The sequence below is a fragment of the Molothrus aeneus genome, chromosome 12 (assembly GCF_037042795.1).
Source record: "Molothrus aeneus isolate 106 chromosome 12, BPBGC_Maene_1.0, whole genome shotgun sequence".
NCBI lineage: Eukaryota > Metazoa > Chordata > Aves > Passeriformes > Icteridae > Molothrus > Molothrus aeneus.
Genome location: NC_089657.1, coordinates 16,395,410 through 16,418,603, shown reverse-complemented (window position 1 = coordinate 16,418,603; position 23,194 = coordinate 16,395,410). Strand labels below are relative to the sequence as shown.

Below are 23,194 nucleotides of genomic sequence, written 5' to 3'. Positions count from 1 at the left end.
CCTAAAAAGGGTGAGGAATGCAAACACCAGCAGAGAACACTGGGCCAGATGTCAGTGTTACAGAAGTGGAGGTTAAACTTGCCCTAAAGCCCCAAAAGGTAAAGTGAACAGAAGGGGGCAGGCCGGCAGAGAGGAGATAAAAATAGAAGAGTGACTAGACTTCACTTGACAGCTATTTCTGGATCAACTATGGAAAGAGATCTGAGAAGCTTTTCTATTTGTAAGGGAGGCAGAGACTAAAACATAGCTGCCTTCTAGAAGGCCACAGTCCTGCACAGCAGTTTTGTTTATGCTTCTACTTTTCGAAATCCTCGTGTTCTCACTATTTGGAAACAGTGCTGTTCAGCCAAAATGTCATTATGTGTCTAAGTGAGAAACCAGATGAGATTTTCTGGAGCAGGACAGCAATGCCTGTGGCATTTCAATTCAACAGAAACAAAGCTGACAGCACGCTGTAAACTGGGCAGCGAATCACAATGCCAAGCCGAGTAAACTAAGCCACACAGTATTTTAGGAAAATAACCAAAAGCCTGCAGTATCTCCAAAAGGATGTCTTGTGTTTTCCCACTCCAAAATGATTAATGAAATTCTAACCTGTTCCAATTATGGATACAGACTAACAACAACAACAACAGGGGCCTTCCAATTACAGAATGGAGTGTTTGACTGATGTATGGCTCTGAGAATGAATATTTTTTCCTGTTCAAGCCCTTTCCTCTTGAGTACCTCTGCTAGAATTCCTTTCATTGAGTAATTTCTATCCAGACCCTGGCTGTGCTGGCTCTGTTCCCATTTAAAAGAAAACCTGCAGGCAGAAAGCAGTGTGATCTGCCCAGTCAGGAGCTGCTTTAATGGGCAAGTTTGATGTGAAGGGGGACAGCCTATTACACTTTATCTTCAGCAGCAGGAGTGATGTTCTTCCTTTCCCAGGAGCAGGTTACAGCAAGCACTCTCATGCCTGAAGTATTTGTCCACAAATATACATAAATCTCAATGGATATGTGCAAGCAACCTCAAGAAAAAAATCCATCCAGCATCCCTTTTTTTCATGTTCAACTTGCAACTCAGTCTTTCCATTTCTCTTTCCCTGTCATACCAGTTGGGTTTGCTCTGTAACAGCTTCATCAGTCTCCACTTTCTATTCCTGTAAGTGAATGATAACCCTGCCATCACACCTGAGAAGAACAAGCAGTGGCAAGGCCCTGTTGTCCCTACACAGAGAATTCTGCTGTGAAGCTGTTTCTGAATATTTTTTCCTAAGCTTCTTGTCCCTTTTACATAACTGCTTTGACTGGATGATTTGCTCTGAACTGTCATCTGGAGCAGGTTTGGGACTTGTGTGGCCCAGTTCAGGTTTCACAAGAAACAAAGGAAAAACTTCCTATGAATATTTTCATCCTTGCAAATATCTTCAGGGCTGGGAAAAGATGTTTCTATTCTTGCAAATTAACCAAGCAGAGTTTTTATCCCTCCTTGTTGGCTAATCTTCTCACTAGACCATCTTTGCAGAGAGCTGTGGATTCTCTCTGGGCTGCTGGCAGTTTTACTTAATTGCATGTTTAACTTTTTATTCAGCACTTAAACCCATAATGATGAGAAATGCACACATGCAAGCAGCAAACTATTATCTGCCATTCAAACTCCCTAGAGAACTTATAAACATCTTAATATTGCTGCCATACTTCTGTCCTGTTCAGACGAAAAGTGCACACATTGCACAGCTGGATGGGAAACAGGATGACAAACACATTTACAGGGTAAGGTCAGTGATCCATCAGCTATTGCTGACCTGTAATGACTGGGGAAGTGGAACTTTGGTCCTTAATATATATTAAAAGTTCTGAAAAAATCAGCCAACTCAATCAGTGCTAAACACAAACAGGTATTAGAGACTCCACCAATAGGTTCCTCCAACCCATCAAGCAGAATACATTCTATCAGGGCACAGCAATTCCCATTCTCTTCTCCCTCTCCCCAGCTCTGAGGGCTAAAATAAAAAAAATAGTTTCCAGATGCTAATATACGTTTTCTACTTCATTCCAGAACTACAAAATTTGCTCTGGAACATACTTGTTGCTACTGGATTGCCTTCTGGAAAGGCAACTTCTGTTTTAAAATGCTTCCAGCCCTTATGACTGCAAACCCTTTGAAGTGTGAATGATCTCTAACCAGCAACAAAGCCACTGAACTCTTCAGAAACAGCAGATCAGCTTCAGCATTCACTATTATCACAGTATGCTAACTTTAGAGATTAATGTTGCTAGCACTGCAGAAGGACCTGATTAATGGATCATCTCAGAGATGCAAAGATGTGACTCTCCCCATGGCAGGTGCAAAACCCCAGTACCTGCAGTCTGTTGTCAAAACCTCCAGTTTCCTATGATAAACTTCTGTCAGTGAGCTACGTGAAGCTAATACAAAAGAGTGTGACAAACTACATCAGAGTGTTGGAAACACGTGAATTAATCAGCAAATTATTGTATTATAAGCTTTTCTAGCTCCTCTATTAAATTATTTTTCCAGTACTCCAAGCTGCCAGGTATTTCCAGGCTTCTCTATCACAATGCAAAGGCTTTGGTGGGGACAGCAGCTCTGTTTGCTAGAGACCATCTCCAGGCCTTGGCAGAGCCTCCAGCTGACTCCTGGCAGATCCACTCTGCTCCCAGCACACATGGAGTGTGAATAGGGAAAGGAAGGATACCTGAGAGCTTCCTGGACCCACCAGATTAACACCAGCAAGGAATCTGTAGCACCTATAAGTAGCTCTCATGACAATTACTTCAGCTGCTTTTAATCTTCTGGTACTGAACCATCCTCGTTCTCATTTAGGCTGCTTTTTTTCCCAATAATGTGGTTTAAGAGCACCAAGGAAATTTTCAAGTTTAAAAGCTGCAGAACAAAAGGCAAGTAAGCTTCATGCTCTCCAATGAATGGCTATTGCTCCATTAATTTAAGTGGTACTTAGCACCATAAATATCTACTAAACTCACTTGCCATACTGGTGCTTTCCCAGGAAATATCCTTTGGTAAAGTGATCACAAAAATAAAGGAGGAAAATAAATGAACAACTAGAAATGCTCCTTAAGAAAAATCTTCATACAGAGGAAAGACTGAAGATCAATGAACATTTAAGTATTTCACAGCTTAGGCCTATTCACTGCACAAGACCCAAAATAGTTTCCTTTGTGAGTATTGCATAATATGTTCATTCAAAATCTAACAAGTTTTCTCCAAGAACACACCAAGACACGGTTCTCTCCCCCGCTTTCTTGTCTTTTAAATATGAACACGAGAATTTCACAGCTGATAACATTATTCTGAAAACTACACAGAACATTCTGGAAAACGCTCAAGCTGGGACTCCAGTGTTGTGATAGCAAATGTTTCCACATATTCAGATTCTTCACGCATCACTCTTTGAGAAAGGTAAGCACAGAACAAGTAGCTTTTACAGGGAATGAACTTTGGCCTCCAAACCATAAATAAGGAAAAAAAAAGACAAAACACACCTACCTTCAAAGCACATTTCTGTCCTGTCTGCTTGTTGAAACACTCCAGTACTTTGCCATTGATTCCTAACCCTAGCACACGTTTGGAGAGTTTGTAGTCGTCTGTAACTGCATGTTTTTTTATCTCTAGTTTGACATGGGCTGTTCCCCCAGGTAAGGATTTCACGCTGCTCTTGCTCTCCACACTGCTCTTGCTCTCCACGTGACTCTCTGCCTGGGATTCCTGTTCACCTTCACCTTGTTCCATATCAGGGAAGAGTCTGGGATGACAGAGATACCCCACAGGAATCTGTCGGGTATCTTCAGCAGAGCCCTTTCTCTTAAGCAATCAAACCCAGTGCTTCAAGCAGTCCATTTGCTCGCCATTTAGTCCTGAGTAGAAATGTAAACAAGTGTTAGTAATTGATATCAACTAACTATTGTCCCACCTGACGGCTTTTCTCTTAACAAGATGACCAGGTGCCAGAGAGAACAGAAGTGAAGGGTCACCTCAGGAAAGCACACTTGAGCTTTACAGACCTGTCACCCCACTTCCAGTACACACAGCTCTCAGTCTCCAGGTATAAATCACCGCTTTTACTGCAACAAAAAGTAACTGAGTAACTACTGGGTCTTGGAGTAACACCACAGCTAAGGTCTGTACAACAGAACAGAGCTTCGAGCTCACAAACCCTCATCAACCACTTGTTGCCTCAATGTTTTATATAGAAATCCTCACAATGCTCCCCTGCCTCATCCCGACACTCCCAAATTGCGCAAGAGAGCCACGAATACCTGGACTGAACCCCAGAGTGGCACTGCCTGGGCAGGCACCGAACCCTGGGACCCCATGCTAGGGGCAGGGACCACCAAACCTCCCAAGAACTGCAGTCCGTGGAGATGCCATGGCGTGGCTCCCAAAGCCGGGAGGGTCCCGCTGGGGACCTGAGGGGGATCCCCGGGGCGGGTGCCGGTGCCAGCAGCGCCGTTACCACCAGCAGAGGGGCCGCTCGCTCAGCCCCCCGCGCTGAGGCGGCGGCGGAGGGCGGGAAGGCCCTGAGGCGAAGCCGGGAGAGCGGGGGGTGGCGGCGGCGGGAGCCGGGCGGGGGCAGCTCCACGCCGGAGCTCCATTACCTGCCTGTGGCGGCGCGGCCCCAGTCGAGGCTTCCCGGAGCGGCTCGGGGAAGGCGGGCTCTGCCTGGGTCCGCCCCGCCGCCCCGGGCAGGTGCGCGCCGCCTTCCCGCCCCGAGCCGCGCCGGGCTGCCGGCGGCGGGACCGGCCCGAGCCTCGACAAGCGGCCCGGACTGGGCCGGGCCCGAGCGGGGAGCGGGAGCTGCCTCGTGTTCAGGTTCCACTGCTCGGGCTCCCCTGAACAACCCTGGCGGGGAACAACCCCCGCGGTGGTTTTAAGGTGATCTAGGGCCGTGATTTAACGCACGATATTAATTTATTGGGGTAAACGGCCCTGATAGAGGGGGGAAATGAGGCTGCAGCGGCGGCAGCTCCGGGCTGGTACCGCAGCGCGCCCGCGCGGTGGCACCGCCGGCCCTTCCCCCGATGGCTCTTCGGGGAGGGGGAGAATGGCCACGTTCGCTCCGAACCCTGGGTTAAACAGGCTGCTACAAGGAGACGCGATAGCAGGCAGTGATCCTTCAGGCGCTTGGCTATCGAAAGGGTGCTCTCACTTAATGCAGTCACTAAACGCGACCAAAGACGCGGTCAGTGTTTCTCGGCACTTTCAGATGCATAGTCAGGATACTAAAAGAGATGGTTCCCACAGCAACTGTCGCTCATCACTGGTGCACAGAGTGTGGTTCCAGGGATGTGAAATGCTGAGCTTTTTTCCCTACATGTGAAGATGAGTCATGCATCGAAATGGAGCTGTATTCGTATCACTGGAAGCAGCTTAAAGTTCACATGCTTTACAAGTTAAAAATACATTTGTCATTTTATGTAACATAATAGCATCTGGAGTTCTAGCAGATAGGAAAATAATTAAAAGGGCTAATGAGCCCTTTCCCCAAGGAATAAAAAGTAGTTCAAGTTAGCAGGATGCAGATCTGCAGTACATCACCATGTGATGTGATGCTACAGCTATTCTGCCTCAGGTTTCCCTTCCAGGCTTTCAGCACTTCAGCTGCTGGAGGGCCTGGCCCCCTGATTCAGTTCACTTATTCTGGGCTAATCAAATCCCTGAGGAAAACAGCTATTTCCAATCTTTTCAGGTTTAGCTGTCAGCCGTCTTAGTCTGCATCACCTCCCACTGCAGTAGTCTCAGAGAAATGTGTCTGTAACTGTGAGCTCCCAGGTTGCAAACCTTCAATAACATGATTCTCTGGTCACCCGCTTGCTCTGATTTTCCTTCCCATGCCTTCTCCCTGTCTCTGCTTTTCTGTTTGTCCTGGATGGTAACTTCCTCCTCTTTGCAACAGGTAACTATTAGTTCTCTTCTCTCCACTCAGTCACTGGGGGCCAGACCCTTCAGAAAACTCCTAAATCTCTCCACTCTCTTCTGCATTTTTTCTTTTGAAAACCATACTTGCTCACACCTATCTGTAGCTCCCATTCCTGGCCCTGCTTTGGATCTTTCCATGTAACTCTCACCCAAAACCCCACAGCTGCCCAAAGCAGGCAGGAGTTACACTGACTAGCACATTGAAGCTGGTAGAAGGCGATTTATGGCTCTATTCTAAGAAATATTAAATGTAAAAATTCCAAGCAGATGTCTACTGAAGGGGTTGCTATTTTCTATAGTGTGTCAGAAGTAAGGAATTTCATTAAGAAACTATGACTCTAACTATTACAAGAATGAGTTTCTAAAAAAATAAGCTGTGCATGGAAAGCAAGGAGGAAAGATGAAGGAATGAGACAGGATGTGTGAAATTAGTTGGTTCTACATGTTTCAGTTATGAACCATCTCCTGATGAGAAGAGTTAAACTGGGACAATACAAACCACATTTTTGAAGTCAGAGGAGTATCTCACTGGATGAAAAGCTTGTTTGGGTTCACCACCTGATGTTGCCTGGATATGCTCTTGGCAAAGCTCACCATTTTACCAGCAACCAGTAGTAAGTTTAAACAGGGCAAAACACCTAAAAACCCAATGTGAATCATGTTTAATAAGGCCTTACTTCAACCCTCTGCTCATTTCAACCACCATAAACTCCTAAAAAGCCTTTCTAGCATCAGCCCAAGTATCAGACAGCCTCACTCTACACAAGGATGACCCCAAAATAAAAAGCAGCTCCTGAAGCCTCTCTTGGTGCTCATGGCAGGTGGAGATCCATTAGCATCCTCTGGAGATGCTGATGGAGAATACACTGACAGGCCCACTGCAGCTCCTTGAGCCAGGGGATGTTTTTCACTCAAACAGATGTTTTTATTTATTTATTTATTTATTTATGTTTGCTTTTTGAAGTTAAAAAAACCCCTAAAACAGTACTATTAAGGGCTAAGAGCCCACTACAGCAAAAGTTCTTTCATCTTCACAAAAATCCTCCACACTGTAAATTAAACATTAATCCTACTTTTACCAGAAGTCCCCAACAGCAACAACATAGAGCAACTTAAATTTCAAGAGAATTTGGTGTAGCTCAGTTATGCTTGCTTTGTCCCAAAATAAAACACAGCTTATAGAAGCAAACAGCAAATATTAAGGTCCTCTTCTTTCAATAAGCTTAGGGGCAGCAACCCCTTTCCTCTAACCAGTGTCTTAACCTGGTGAAGCCTTTTATTTTAGCCAGCACACAGTCTGGATATGCTCTCCCTGATTTTATAATGTCTTCAATATCACAGATACCTGCTTTACAGACAGACAGCACCACTCTGTTTAAACAGAGAAGGTTAATTTTGGTTATTTCACTGGGTATTTTCACTGCCTCTTTATTAGGCTGTAGCAATTCAATAGCTGGGATCAAAGACATTTCAGACTTTCAAATGTCTCATTTCCTAATAAAAATGAAAGGAACTGAATTTGCTGTCATCTGGAGAGCTAGGAAAGCTGATGTCATCAAATGTTCTCTGAGGGGTGGCAGATCTTCAGGAGTGATACCTCAATGATACAGGGATCTCGGGTTCCTTATAGACAAAAGTGATTTGCTTGGTGGTGCCCTTTGATAGCAATGTCTCATGGAAACAGCTGTGATAAAGGAATTATCAGCTGAAAACTAATGACTTGTTTTTCTGAAAATTTGCTTTGTCTGAGTAACAGCTCTCTCTTTTTTTCTGCTGTTATGAGAAATCCACACTCATGGGATGCATTATACAGATGTCACCAAAGAGAAAATCCTCTGTACTGTCAGGTTGAAGTGAGGACACGGCTTTGTCTGGTTGGGCGGTTGCAACAACCTTATTAAATCCCCCAGGAAGTTCTTCAGAAACTGCATCTGTGATTTTAAAAGAAAGAAAGGGCAGCTCTACAGAGTACCATTTTGATATGAAGGAGAACAAAAGCAACCTCTTGTAGGATCTTTAGTTTAGACTGTCATGTACACAGTGGTCTGAAACACAAATTATATGCATGTTTTTTCGCCTGTCTTTTGGCTCTGCTCTGGAGGTGTCTGTCTCAGACTAATCAAAAAGGCATGAAAAAAAAAACAGACTCAAAAAGCTCATCAGCAAACAGCCTGGCTCTTTTCTCTCCTGGCTGACACAAAACCAGGTTTATAAAGCTCTTTCATAGGCAATAATCTTTACTGATGATTTGTTGCTAGAACAACTTCTCTTTCAGTCTCAGCACCCTCTGTCCATGTGTCCATGGGATTATAGCATGGTTTCCAGGAGGAATTAAAATTCTGGCTATGAAGCAGCTTCTAGTTAAGAAAACAGAAGTTTCAAGAACACCACTCTTACCATCTGGAGAGCCTGTCCTGATACCTAACTTTGTTCCTCAAGATTAATTCCTCCATGTTAGCACATAGCAGGTATTTTCCTATAGAAATACAGACGAAGATAGAAAAGCTGCTTTTTTATGCCTGGCTTCAGACACCCTATTACAGGTATCTTGTCTTGGTCATTGAGAAGGTTTTGGGAGGTTCCATCTATATTCCTCCAAAGTTTATTGATGGGGGAGTCAGAGAGATGCCAGCTGGACATTTCCCTTTCAGCAGATATGAAATTTTTTTCACAGAAGAATCATAAATCAAAAGCCTAAAAAACCTTCTAATCTGTCTACAGGAGATGGTGCTTCATTTTATGCTGCAGTGGAGCAGAAGAAATTAATCTCTTTCACTGAAACATCCTGCAACTAATGGGTATGACAGCATTACCTGGTAGTCCTGGGGTGGCCTTCCAGATCACTCAGGAATACAATTTTTGCAGCATTCGAATCAAGCAGCAAAACTCCTAATAGATGCCACACTGCCATCACCTTCTATGTCACCATGTGCCACAAGTCTCAGGACAACGAATATGCTGAGATCCTTCTAATAACCCAGGGTATTTTTTCACAGCTTGAAATAAAAGCCATTCCTTTCTGCACATCCTACTTCTCATGAAGCCAGCTCAGATGTCCCTGTATCCACCGCACAGCTCACCCACACCCTGGAGACTCCTCCATTGTTACTCACCAGGTTGGGAAATCAAAACCACAACATTAAGTGCACTACCTGTTGTTGATTACAGGAATTGTTGTGTCCTACTCGAATAACGAGCCCAAGCCCCTCTAAAGAAGGAACAGCTGCTTGGTATTGGTAACGTTGGGTCACTCAGTGGGGTTTGTTATACTACAGCTCAGGGTAAGGGCCAGGCAGTAACCAAAGGGGTGACTTTCAGTCTTTCAAGCTACTGGTGAAGGTAAACCAAGTCCCCAGGCACAAAGACCGCTCTCAAGAGTTACGATTCTGGATGTCACTTTTCATTTTCACCAACTCTACAAGATCACAGGAATGTCCAAACGCCCAGAAGTCGTGTAACAGCCGCAGTGGGAAGGGGCTCTGGCCACCGGTTTTCCCGAGCACACATTTAGCAGCAGATGGTGCTGTTGTGTCAGTGAACTTTCCTGAGGGACTTACTGCCTCGCTGTTTCTGAATTTTCTTCCCTGGCTTATTGCGAGCTTTGAGCTTTCTTTGACACCTTTCGTAACTAAAGCCTAGCATTCAATTATATGACTCAACAAGATTTCTTGCTTCTTCCTCTGTAATGTCCTTATTTTTCAAGACAGTACTCTGGAAAGCCATTTATATGAATATAAACTGGGTTTAAACAACTAATTTGTGTGAACGGCAGCACTTTACATGGACTGTGCAGGGCCTGGGACACTGGCACATCGGGCACACTGTGCTGTTCCCCTCTCGGGGCATTGCCCTCTGCCCGAGGAGTGCCAATGAGCACAACGTTCACGTCGAGTGATGAAGCACTGCTGAGTGCTCGGGAGTTCAAACCGATCACAGATTTCTTAGATAAAACAGCCCAGGCATTGGCCTGAATATTTTTTTGAGGTGGTCCCCTAAATAAGTTTTCAATAGAAATGCAAGCTCCTTTCATTGATGCGCACACCCATCAGCTACTTGGAGACAATGCTCGTCTCTCCGGGTCCAGCAGGACCATGAGCAGAGCGGCTCGGGTCCGGTGACTGCGGCTGGAAAACCAGTGCGGGAGAGGGGGACGGCTACTGGGAGCACTGGGCAGCGCAGCCCCCGCTTCTGCGGGGATGTTCCTCCGCACAGCACTGAGCGTGCCTTCTCTGCGCCCGAGAGCCAAATGGCTGCTCAGCCCCAGCGCAGAGCCTGCACTAAAAGCCTCCTCCAGGCGAGGGTCGCTAGATGGAGCCCAATTCTAAGTGAAAAAAACATGCAGACATCTCCTCAATGCCGGGGCCGGGCTGCAGCGCTCCTACCGCCACACCAGGCTGGGATCTCAGCGTCTCCCCCGAGGCTGACGACGAATTAAATACCTTCTGATGTGCAGGTTCACTGTGGTTTGCCGGAGATGAGAGCTACTCCCACCTCTGTAGTCTAGATCTGTTGAAATCCATCGTGCTGCTGCACCACTGACAGAAGGTTTAAACAAGCTCGGAGTTAGATGTTGAAGGGGCACAGGCACGCAGGTGTCCTCTGCAAGCCTGAGCCAGGGCTACGAAGGGCCCTCCGAATGATCGTCTGGATGTTGTCCTTGCTGTGCTCAGGAGAGGTGAGGACTGAAATTCCTCTGCCAGGCCCCCGCTTACCCTGCAAATTTACACACATTCAGAGGAAGCGTGAGCTGAAGTCTGTCAGGCTCAGAAGCAAACTGGTCAAGGAGTGCCTGCAGGCTGACATTCCCACCCCTTTGAGATGGCCCTTAGAGTACTTAGACAGATGGACAGATAGGATACTTAGATAGCCCTCAGCACCCCTCTCTTCGCATAGCTGGGTATTATTAGCAGCACTCATTACTGCACTGCCCCTGGTTCAGGACAGAAAACGGATGGAAATGTGCAGGAAGCTGAGGAGCTGCCAAATGAAACTGTAGGGATTGAAAGCCTGAGTCAGGAGCCGAACACAGCCTGCCTCCTCTCAGGCTCATTCCCAGGAAGGAAACCACCCTTCTAATCTCACCCTTATCAGCATCCTGCCTTCCCCTCTGCTCTCGGCCCCATCCACTTCTGAATGTTCTAAACGGCACAATAATTACTAATCTTTTAAAGTATTCGACCTACTCCAATGGAGGTGGCAGACAGACCACTCTCATTTTGTCTTATCTCTAATAAGAGAAGAGGTGGAAACTCGTGGCAGGAAAAGACAAAGACAATCAAGCTTTTGTTACAAAGTGTTCAAAAATAAAAGGTTAAATAACCCTAAAAGAAACCGAAATATTTCCTTGTGGGTTGCCGGATTTTAACTCGAAAGTGTTCTATAAATGCAGGACAAAACGATGGTGGTGTAGCCTTTTCCAGGAGACTTTGCTGAGCTGATACCTGATTCACAGGAGACTCCCAGGTGACCAAGATAACCTTTATAAAACAACCTATGCAGCGTGACAACCACACAACGGCTGCCCAGAGTAGCAGACCCTGCAGCACAGCCTCCTCTCACTCCCCAGGTTTCACTGGAAATTGCCCCAGTCAGTCCCTGTTTACCCCTCCAGCCCCACAGCCTTGCCCTGCACCGGTGCTCAAGCGAGCCGGAAAGGCGCCTCCAGCTCGGGGAGGATGCCGAACCGCCGGGGAGAGGAGGCATGAAACACCGCACGACACCAAATGCTTAAAAACAAGTGGAAGGAAAACCACCCACAGCTGCGGGAAAATCAAAGGGAGCCGTGCTCTAAGGCCGGGCAGGAGGCGGTGGGCGCTGCCCGCCCCGCCCCGGGCGGGCCCCGCGCATGCGGCGGCGGCGCCCATTGGCAGCGCCCGGCGCGCCGGCCCCGCGTTCCTGGAAAGTTCTTGGAAATGGATCAAAGGCGTTTCCGCGAACACGCGCGGCGGCGGCTCCCCTCCCCTCCCCTCCCTCCCTTCCCCCAGCCCTGCCTGCCCACCCACCCCACCGCCGGGAGGGCTCCGCTCCCCTCCCCTCCTCTCCCTTCCCTCCCCCGGCCATGGCAGCATGGACGCGGCCCTGCTGGACACCGCTATTTATACCTTCGCTTTTTTTTTTTTTCCCCTCCTCCCCTCGTGGCTGATATAGGAAGAGTGATGCGAACACAATACGATTCCAGGAATTCCTCACTTCCTGGAACAGATTAAAAGGGACACACAAAAGATTACTAAGGAGGTTTGCCTTTTTTTTTTTTTTTCCTCCCCCCCTCCTTCCACGGAGCTTCATTTCTCTGGAGCCAGCGCTGAGACAGGTCGCTGCTCCGGCTCTTCCCGCAGCACACGGGGAGATCTTATTTATTGGTACCTATTTATTATTATTTCAGAGTGCTCTGAAGGAAGATCAGTTCCTCTTTAAATATATGTAATTTCCTTTTTCTCTGGTTTTTTTTTTAAACTTTTTTTTTTTTTTTTTTGCTGCTGTTTTCTGAAAAGCAGAACAAGAATACATTATTTTTTCTGAAGCACTGAAAGCGCACGCATTTTCTTGGCCGAAGTTGCTGAAGTCTGTCGGACAGCTCGTCTGCTGCTGCGTCTGAAACAACCTGCAAAAGGGGTTTGCTGAGACTCGCCAGCCTTCTCTCACCGTGAACCCCAACTAGAGGCTGAACTCGCTGCTTCGGGAAAGCAAAGAAGGCAAGAAGAGAAGAAATAATTTCCCACCTTCTTGAAGACTTAATGCTTTTCCCTTGGTCCGGGAGTGACATGATCCTCTGTGTTCAGGGGTAAGATACTTTGCAGCCTTCTGTGAAAAGCTGTGCTTTGATAATTGTAATTAGGAGGGTCCTCTGTGACAGTTTTTCAGCTCCTGTGTGTTGCCATGTGTGACTGTAATGGAATGGGAATGACTTTGGCCGGCCGAGTGCTGAGTTCATGTGTCTGTCCTGTGTGCCTGTGTTTTAGAGTCCAAGGCCAAAATCATGGAACCATAAGGTATTCCTGATTTCCATGCTTTCTACTGCTGAAAAACGGAATACAGGGTATTCAAAGTCTTTGGGAGAGTAAGAATTACTTGGACTGCGTTGTTCAGTGCGGTGGACGCAGCAGCAGCGCTGACACCAACCCAACACCATAGGTGCTCTCCAAGGCCCTTTTGGAATCAAACTGCTTACGGGGGAAAGACTTCCCTGGAGTTTAGGTGCTTTGGTCTATTTCTAAGGAGGTATTTATGCTAAATTAATGCTAGTTTTGTGTAAGTTTAAGTGTATGTACATAAACCCAGCTTTCTGTAGAGTGAGAGCCACAGGGGGCACACAGATAGTTAGTTCCACATCTGCCTTCAGGAGAACAGGTGAGATCCAGATGCCTTCTCTGGTATCAGGACTGATGTGTTGGCACTTCAGTGTCCCTGTGACCAGCTTTGATTATCAGCTGAGGAATACCTGGTGTGCAGGAATCACCTAGTACTTTTACACATGCTGCATACTTGGAAATTGTGAGCATTTGTTTCAGTCTGAGTCATCATGTCAGATTTTCCTATCACTCCAGTGTATGGTGGATTTTCCTCAGAGTAAAATCTTTCTTGTCTGCCTGTGATGACCGAAGCATGGGGATTTTCCTGTCATTTCCCCTCCAAAATCTGTCCCACAGACAAGCAGAGCTCGTGTTTACCACTACTTTCCTACTATGTGAGCGGTTTGTTTTCACTCTTATTTTCAGTCTGCAGCTGCAGTTCCTATAGCCATGGCAAAGGGAATTCAGTTTTCAGCTTGGCCTTTGGGAAACCCTTATCTGAAGCTTTTCTCCAGGGTCAGCATACCAGAGCTACTGCTTCTCTTACCCACCAAGAACTTATTATGGAGCCAGATGTGTAGATGTTTTCATTTTAATATCTATTTTGAAGGCCATTTATTGCTCCATTTTCATTATCCTGTAGGATTTCGTTTATCCTGAACTCAATACTCTCCATCCTATTCAGACCAAGCTCCCAATGGAGTGTTGGGATTCAGCTGATGGAAGGGAGAGCAGCTCCACACTTTTTCTTGTAGTGCTTATACTGTGTTATGAAGTTTAGCTTATCAGCACAGTAACTACAAAGCCAACATTAAATGGTATCAGACATATCTGATTCTCCTGAATTTTCTTGCTGTTCCAAGGCTTTCTGAAACACTGGCTGCCAAAGCACAGGGAAGTTCATTTGCTGTTTCTCTGGAGAGCACACCCAGACTCTGATCTAGACATGCCAAATTTCATATGGTTGTTTGCTTCCTCCTCACAGCTGTTGTATGAACACTTTGCTCTATCAGTCCTGATTCTCCACGGCTTTCCTCTGCTTTCTCTCTTACAAGCACTGTTTGCAAATCCTTTCTTTGCCCCACCAAAGGGCTGACTTTTTCATGCCAGCAAACCTTTTTCAACCTGTCCTTATCCCAGCAAACTCTTCTTAACCCTTTTGCAAATGTTCTTGCGTTAAAAGCTGTAGTCTGCTGTTACTTGCTGATCCTCTGCTCTCCCATTCCTGTGCTTGGAGCTGCTCTGTTTGTTCCCAGCAGCAGCTCTCCTTTCTTCAGCCTATGTACAAAGTTCTTTAGGACACCAGCACCTCCCAGTCTGTCGAAATTTCTAATCCTTCTCCTCTCTTCCAGCATGTTCCTTTGAGCCTACGGCCACACTGGGAGGTTTTGTAGGGGCATAAGGCCAGGGTATAGAAGGAAAATAGGAAATGTGTGAGCCCAGCCTTTCTCTGGCTGCGGTGGAGGGATCCCCACAGTGCCTGCATGGGGTCCGGGCTCCCCCAGCCTCTGGTGGCACAAAGTGTAAGGCATCAGAGCACGAGTACAGTGGGAAAACTCATCTCAAGCACATGGGCTCTGTAAAAGAAATCAACTGACAAATTCACACAGCTGATGTGGTTTTTGGAGGACCAAACTGTGAACTGGTACAGCCCTTGAAAGTAACAACTTTCCTCCTGATTCATGGCAGACATTTCCTTGTGTAGCTTCGCTATCTCTCCCTTCCTTCCCCGCAATTCCTGATTTCCTCTCTGAAGTTGGTATACAAAAAGAAAAAATGTTCCATGCTATGAAAAGTTTTCTTTATATTCCAAACCTTTCTGGAAGGGTAGGCCAGAAAAATTTTCCAGGAGAAAATAAGTTCAGAGAGATCTGGCACCTGGACTGCAGTATTCGAATTCTGGCAAGTGAATAGTGCAGGACTGATTTTCCTTAGTATCAGTCATGGTCATTTTCAGCTTAGGGAACAGTTGGTGTGAGAGACACTGCTGTGCCAGCAGGCCCAGGACACCCTCCTTGCACAGCACAATTGGTAATTAGGATCAGCACAGGCAAGGATCCGAATCACAGAACATTCCGAGTTGAAAGGGACTCACAAGGATGATTGAGTCCAACTCTGAATGACCCATACGGGGATCATGTCCATGACCTTGGTGTTATTTGCACTATGCTCCAAGCAGCTGATCTGGCTTATGGTCCTCCTTGTGCAAAAAGGGAGTAATGCAGAATTGGGACGCTCCCCAAGGAGACAGGTAGCTAGGCATTTGTAAAGACTATGACATTAAGAGGGAGACATCCAAATATCTTGAAAAATGGAGCCCTCAGCACCTATAAATGTATCTCCAGGAGGATTTAAAAGAGAAGTCAGAGCTTTTCCAACAATGATCTCCAGGTATAAAAATATATCCAGATGTACAAAAGCCCCTGAAAATGCAGGTCCTGCGACCAAATGTCCCTGGTGAGGACAAGAGCCAGCAATCACTTTTATTCAGCCTGGCTTCTTACCCATTAATAGAAATTAAGAAACATAGATACCATGAAAGCCAAGCAGGTATCCTTCTTGTGAAATGTGATTTCACACATGGAAAAAAAAAGAATGTTTCTTCCTAAATACCAACAGAATAGCAGGGGGTTTGCTATGTATTGCAAGGGCAAGAGTATCTCTCTGTAGATTTAAATTTACCTTATTCCAAACCTCCATGGTTTTTTTAGAAATGCAGAGATGTGGAACTGATCATGGCTCTCACTTACGAGGTGTGAAAGTGCTTTCAGGTCCTCTCTAATCTACTTTCCTCTCACATCTCTTCTTCTTGTTCTCTGTCCCATACTTGAGTCTCTGCAGTTTGAGGTGGTGGAGTGCAGCTATGATCAGGTGCAGATCAGTTTACAGCACATTTATTTATGTACCTGAAGTGTCCCTGTTCACACAGAGCACAGGGAAGGAGGATGATCTGAAGGGAAGCACTTGGGACTTCAGAGTCTCCTGCTTCTCCTCAACGATGTGGGGAGGTGGCTCTACCCTGTGCCATCACTGTCAGCTCCAGTGGTGCTGTGGCAGTGACACACTGAGGATTGAGTATATTTCTCTCAGGCATCTTCTCTTTAAAGTGTCTCAAAGACAAATGTGTTGGGGATGGTGGGGGGATGTAACACAGGGCATGCAGCAGGACAGGGGACACAGGCAAAGAGCTTACCACACACTGGGACAGAAACTAATTTTTGCTCATTAGCTTGCCTGGGAATGAAGACTTTCCTGGCCTTTGACACCCATCCTCCCTAGAGCTCTGCTTTTCTTTAGGATCCCTGTGCTGCTGAGGAGGAGCACCCATGCCCCATGAGAGCTCCAGGCTCCATTCATTTAGATGCTGAATAGCTTCACCACTTAGGCCACAGGGGAATATGTGTTCTAGCAGTCTGGCCATGGCAGAGCCTCCTCGTGCAGTCCTGCAGGGATTACAGCCACACTGACTCCTCCATCAAGCTGCTAAACACTGGAGTGGGTGTAGTGCACAGGCTTGGCTAAAACAAGAATTCCCACTGTTCTCTTTGTGATCAGCTCACTCTGAGTTCTGACAGATTAATTTAGGATCAGGTCATCCTTGAGCAGAAAGTGGGTAGGACACAACCCAAGCTATTCCCAATTCTGCTTCTAATTATATTGCAGTAAATGACAATCCGACTGGCAGAAACAGAAATGCTCCAGCATCATAGTCATGTAACTGAAGCTGTAATGCTGTCATAAACCTTACTGCCCCTGAAACTACATATTAAAAGGCAACATCTAAAAATTTCAGATTCAAACTCATTGTAAATTGCAGGACTGACCACCTTCCATAAGACCAAAGAGGCAAACTCACTGTTCCTGTTTCTAAAGGCTCATCTTTAGCTGTGTTCCTTCCTCCTCCCTTGCCTCTCTCAGAAACAATGGTACTGAGGATCTGTTTGTAAAACATAACACGTTGTATAATGTAGCATGCACTCGACAGACCCTGCAACTGATCTCAAGGCAAGGAGAAATAGCACAGTGTGCCTTTCATTTCAGACCTCATCCTTTGCTGGCAGAGGAAAAGATCAGGAGAGTGTCACTCAGGGGCATTGAGGAATTGTCAGAGCCCATCATGCAGCCTCTCCCAGTTATGGCCTTCCAGGAGGAGTCTGTGCCTGCCCTTGCAGCTCCAGTTCCAGACAGCAACCCACCTCAGACACGGGACCCTGAAGAAGACCTTCTCTGCATTGCAAAAACCTTCTCCTACCTGCGAGAATCTGGTAAGGCTCAATTGCAAAGTCACAGGGTCAGAAGGGTGCAGGGACCCAACTCCACCATCTGAGCACCAGGAAGAATCTCCTGATCTCACTTCAGACAGGAGCCTGGTTCCTGTGTGGATGGCTGGCTCTTGTGCACACAGCAAATGTATCTGCAGTCTCTATACATCATGAACTAATTTATTGCTTTATCTTTTGTAACTGAATTGGGAGAAGGAATTGCAAAAAGCAAATTGCTTTTTCTCTGTAAACTGCAGCTGCTGCAGCAGCCGCCAGCCTCATCCTAAGACCCAGCACAGCAATGGCAAGCATAGGCAGGTCACCTTTAGAACTTGGTCTTAATTAATGAAGGTGTTGCCAACTCTGGCTCTGCTTCCCAGGCCCTTAACATGGTTGTCTTCAAGGCTTCCCCAAATATAGTGCCAATCCTAGGATATGCTCTTTCTGTAACAAATTCTTTCTCGGATGTTCTTCCAGGTTGGTACTGGGGTTCCATCACTGCCAGCGAGGCCAAGCAGCATCTGCAGAAGATGCCTGAGGGCACGTTCCTGGTGCGGGACAGCACCCACCCCAGCTACCTGTTCACGCTGTCCGTCAAGACCAACCGCGGGCCCACCAATGTGCGCATTGAGTACACCGACGGCAAGTTCCGCCTGGACTCCAACTACCTGAGCAAACCTCGCATCCTGGCCTTCCCCGACGTGGTCAGTCTCATCCAGCACTACGTCTTGTCCTGCACAACGGAAAGCAAGACCGAGGCTCCCTACCCGCCTCCGTCTCCTCTACCTCCCCTGCAGAAAGAGCTGGCAGCAGCCGCTGTACACCTGAAGCTGCTGCGGCCGCTGGGCCGCAAGGACAGCATGGCCAGCCTGCAGCACCTGTGCCGGCTGCGCATCAACAAGTGCACGGCCGACGTGGAGCGGCTGCCCCTGCCCCGGAGGATGGGGGAATACCTGAAGCAATATCCCTTCCAGCTCTGAAGTGTGGCCCTTCTGTCTCAGGCAGGAACAAGAGACACAACCACCAGAACTTTGTGGCTCCATCCCACTAAAGGCGGGCACAGCGAAGACCTGATTATCAGCAGAGACTGCATCCATCTTTCCTCTCCCCTTCTCTTCACATCCATTCCAGCCCCAGGGAGGAGTGGGTTGTTTCAGTGAGCATGGGGCACCAGCTGAGCTCTGACCCTTGGGCCGTGCCAGCAGTGCTGGGAGAAGCTCTGTGGGCACGGCCACACTACTTGAATGTCAGAGTTGCTGTGACACCGGACATGTTAACATTGTTATTTTTGCTATTTATTTCCATGGCAGTTTCTCTCCTTATGGTATTTTTAAAGCACCTTTTACTTTATTTTTTTGTTTGTTTCTTTTGTGGAATTAGAGATAGCTTAAAGGCTCCCAGCCAACTGGCAGCTGAAACTCTTAGGGAATTTGGATTTGGATTCACATCCAAACAGCTTTTGTTTGAGCCTGTCCCTGTGACAGGTTACAGGAGTCCACATCCAAGCTCTCCTAGGCTTCTAGGGTATAGGAGATGCAGATGACTGTATCCAGACCCACCTCTACAGAGGTAAAGACTATTTGTTTTTTCTTCCTTAGCTACAGAGGGTATCACAACCTCAGAGCACAGTGGGAACTCCCAGAGATATGTGCTGCATCACACGTGGACAGGAGACTTCTTTGAGGAAGCTCTTCTTCCTTGAGAGCTCTACACAGAGATCTGGATAGTGAGGTTGAGCCAGGGAGCACTCATCCCATTTTTTTCCATCTTCTCCATCTCCAAAGGAAGTTTGTGACAAAACATTTCAAAACAAGTAATTAGAAACCAAATTTTATCATATGCAGGCAGAAGGATTTCATTTCAGAGCACCCTGTGTCTGGCTTGTGTTTTTCAAGTGCTGTTCCCTGCCCTTGCCTGAGACACAGGGCAAGAGCAGGGGCTCAGAGACAGCTCTGCTGGGCTGCACCAGTGACACGCACAGCTTCAGGATATTTATTTATTTATTTCTGGGGTAACACTTAGAGGCCCCTCAGCCCATAGAGCTGTCCCTGCTCCCACGATGCCACACTGCTGCATGCTCTGCTCCTGCCAGCATTAGTCACTGGCCACATGGCTTCTGCCAGCTCCAGGCTGGAGCACACACCGGAAACCACAATCCAACCTTTCTGTTTGCAAAGGTCCACACCTCTCCTCCCCCCTGCTCTGACTTGCATGTTTGTTATCCACAGTTAGGCTTTTGGCTCTGGGTTTCCTTCTCACACCCCATCCCTTTCACCCCCTGAGATGAGGCACAATGGCTCTTCCCCTGCTCTTTTACACACAGGAGGGACAGACAGCAGATGGGATCTGCCCCAATCCAACACACACAAGTTGCCCCTTTCTGTTCATTTGCTGAATATCATCATCTTCACACCTTGCCATTGAGTTAAAGTAGAGGAGGGAACAGACGATTACCCTGTGGCTTATTTTGCCCCTAAGACCCCCTGACTCGTTCTAGCATGAATGAACATGAAGGATTCCTTGTTTATCCCTCCCTGGGACTCTAAGGCTGTAAATCAGAATGGACAAACCCCCAGCTATATCTGAGTGTTAGAAGAGAAAATGGAAAAAGATGGGATGGTGACCCATGGAGACAAGCTCAAAAAATGGGTGAGTTTCTTCCACCCTATCTTAAAGCTGCCAAAAGGGACAAGATGGCCTGATGTGCTTAGTCAGTGTCCTTTTTTTTCCTTTCCACATTTATACAAGTTTGTGCTGTTGCAAGCTTTGTTTTTGATACTTTGATGATTGACAGTGTGCATGTGTGATGTCAGGTTTGCTTTTTGGTATATCCTTCCCCCTTCCCCTCTATGGCAGCAACCATAGAAAGGTACTGAATGAGAATGAAAATTTAGAAGGCAAAAAGGAAAACTTTTTAAAAAATAATATAAATGATAAACCACTGAAAAGGCTTCCTTTTATCCAAACACCTCTATCTGCCTGAGGACACTGGGAACAAGGAAAGCATGGCTCTCTGAGGAGCAGCAGTGATCTCAGGGAGCCCACACAGCTCAGCCACAGGCCTGCTAACTACAGCTTGGGAAAAATCAGTTGGAGAAATGTACAGCAGGAAAGGGCAGGTTGTTCAGCTCTCTGAAACTTGCCTCCTACATGATCTGTTCTCTGTTGGGGGTGATGGGGAGGTCAAGCTGTGGGTTTGACTCACTGCCCCAAGAGAGCCCCGGAGCTCCTGGCTGACCCCAGACTGAAGGCTGTGAGCTCCCATGGGCAGGGACCAGCTCTGTTCTGTGTTTGTTCTGCATTTAGCACAGTAGGGATCTCTAGGTGCTACTGCAATACAACAAATAAACAATACAGTTACTCCAAAAAGTCAGTTTCTTCTATCTTGAGACAGTTTGTTAAAAATTATTTGACTCTGGATTTTAAATAAACATTTAAAATATACTTTAAAGCCACTCAAAGTCTTTGGTAAAATCCAAATGGATGAATTCATTTTGTGTTTAGACACATCCTCCCCAAGAACACAGGGCAAACTCTTGACCATTTTTTTCAAACAAGACAAAAAGGCTTTCAACAAATAGAAGGCTCTTCAGATACTGAGAGAATAAACACCAAAATCCTCAGTGTGGGCCTGGTTCCTACTGCACACAGATAAGCAGCAGCAGATCCCAAGGCCCATGTTTATAAGAACTGATGGCACATATTTTAATGATCTGCAAGAACACAGAAATGATTCTTGTATTGTTTCTGTGTACCATAGAAAACCAATACAACGCAGGGGAAAGAAGGCAGAACATAAGTGGGCAGATGATGCTTTGGGTGGGGGATCCAGGGCAGATCCATTTTCCCCTTTTCTGGGGCCATTGGGCTGCAGTGTCCCTGTACTTGTGGCCTGGCCCTGCAGCCTTTCACATCACCTGAGACACCAGACAGCAGGTGGGAAAACCACAGGGACTGGATCTGCCCTATAATGTCAGAGGGAGCCAGAGCACACCCCATGTGTCCATCTTCTGAAACAGGGAACACACTGAGGCAATACCACTACTGTGCTCCCAACCACTGCAAAATGGAAAACAGAACAAAACCACCAACAACCTGAACTAGTTCCTCTCCCATCCTTCTCCCTCTGTGAATCCACTGGCTTCAAAGTTGAAAATACTGCTTTAAAGTATTCCTGAAGCATGTGCTGTGCTTCCTATGCCAGTCATGGAGCTGGCATTCCCAAGCAAATATTTCCACAATCTCATCAATGTGAGTGCATGGATAGATTTCTATTGCACACCAAACAGGAAATGTTGGCAATGCCATAATCTGTTCCAGATCAAATTGTTAAACAAAAACAATCACATCACACTTGCTTTAACAGGAAATATGGAAAGAGAACTACACAGGATAGAAGCAAAACAAAATAAGTGGAAACATGAAAACAAAAGAAGGAAAAAATGAAAACAAAAGAAGGAAAAGCTGCATCCATCTTTAAAAAGAAACTTTGCAAACCCTGGAAAAACCTGGAAAGAAAACTGTAACATTTCTGACACATTATTGAGTGATTTTTTTAATTTCTTAGCTGGGCTAAACTCTTCCTCTGAGTACACATAGGAAACCCTGCTGTTTCCTTTGCACAGGCTGAAGGTGGAGATGATTAGCAGGGGCCAGGCTGGTCCAGAGCTGCAGTCACACACGCTTTTACCTCATCAGCTGTTACCTTAACAACTCCCACTCCTACACCTTCAGCACATTTCCTTAAAGAAACCACGTTCATGTTCTGAAAACTCCTGTGCCAAACCTCTGTGCACACTGAGCTGATTTTTACAGTTGAGTTCCACATCTCTGGAACCAGGAGCATTTGTGGCAATGCATGCTGGCCTTTACCAGCACTGCAGTACAGCTGCAGCTCCTCTCCCAGTGACACCTGTGTGGTTTGTTGAGCCAATGCACAACAATTTGGATTTTCTCTTGGTTTACAGTTTCTGTCTGCAGATAGAAACATGGGTGTGGAGCCCTCACAGAGTCTGAAAAGCAAACTGATAGGATTGGGAATCGAAATCCCAGTCCATGATTGAAACCACATTCCCATGGCCCACTGCCACAGCAGAACTCCCCTGCAGTTTGTCAGGCACATATGGTATCATTTTCTGTCTTAAATCATCAGCCTTCTGAAAAAGCAACACATGCAAGGGTGAAATAACTAGTTCACATGAACATATCCCTATCTTTTCTAGCTTACTGAAATCTTAGTCCTTTCCTCACATCCTCTCAGGAGCCCAACATCCCCCAGTCCAAGCCAGGGGAACCAGCATCAAATCAAGTGAATCAGCAGAGTGTGTTTACTTCTCTTAGGACAGATCTGGTCAGGTGTTTCTAGTTAATGACCTATACATGTCATTTCCAGTCCAAATTCCATTGTCAGTCTTACCTGCAATCTATGAAATTAAGGGAATTAAAACCAAAATTAACTGGACACTGTTTGTGTAGCTGTTCTGCCAAACATGTTCTTGTGTTCAGATCTGTCAGGAGCCAGTATCACAGCTCTCTCCTATCTGTCCCAAATGGTTGCTGAGACCCTTGCAATCCTAATGGAATTACACTATCATCTTCCCCAGCCCAGAAATCATCAGCAGTCCAATGGTCTGGAGCAGAGGATAAAGCAACATCCAGTGAAGATGTGCCAGAACAACTTTGGATGCCAAGTAACATCCT

The 23,194-nt window shown here is 46.4% G+C and overlaps 2 protein-coding genes across 4 annotated transcripts in view; one reads left to right on the top strand and one right to left on the bottom strand.

Moving 5' to 3' along the window:
• Window positions 1–4,725, bottom strand: part of MAPKAPK3 (MAPK activated protein kinase 3) — a 47,079-nt gene extending 42,354 nt beyond the window's left edge. The window contains exons 1-2 of one of the 2 annotated variants that reach the window (XM_066558286.1): window positions 4,623–4,725; window positions 3,514–3,881 (exon numbers count right to left, since the gene is read on the bottom strand). In XM_066558286.1, the coding sequence (XP_066414383.1) occupies window positions 3,514–3,756 (243 nt within the window). In that variant the 5' untranslated portion in view covers window positions 3,757–3,881; window positions 4,623–4,725. Of the gene's footprint in view, window positions 1–3,513; window positions 3,882–4,283; window positions 4,481–4,622 lie in introns of those variants that run through there. The other variant, XM_066558287.1, reaches the window with a different exon arrangement.
• A 7,290-nt stretch (window positions 4,726–12,015) lies between these two features.
• CISH (cytokine inducible SH2 containing protein) lies at window positions 12,016–20,938 on the top strand. Of its 2 annotated transcripts, none has more exons than XM_066558234.1 (4): window positions 12,016–12,177; window positions 12,438–12,724; window positions 17,274–17,497; window positions 17,972–20,938. In XM_066558234.1, exons 2-4 carry the CDS (start codon window positions 12,678–12,680, stop codon window positions 18,472–18,474), a joined length of 774 nt encoding a protein of 257 aa, XP_066414331.1. In that variant the 5' UTR covers window positions 12,016–12,177; window positions 12,438–12,677; the 3' UTR covers window positions 18,475–20,938. The 2 variants fall into 2 exon arrangements, with proteins under 2 accessions (XP_066414331.1, XP_066414332.1); XM_066558235.1 differs by lacking the exon at window positions 12,016–12,177 and adding an exon at window positions 12,199–12,302.
• The last annotated feature ends 2,256 nt before the right edge of the window (window positions 20,939–23,194 follow it).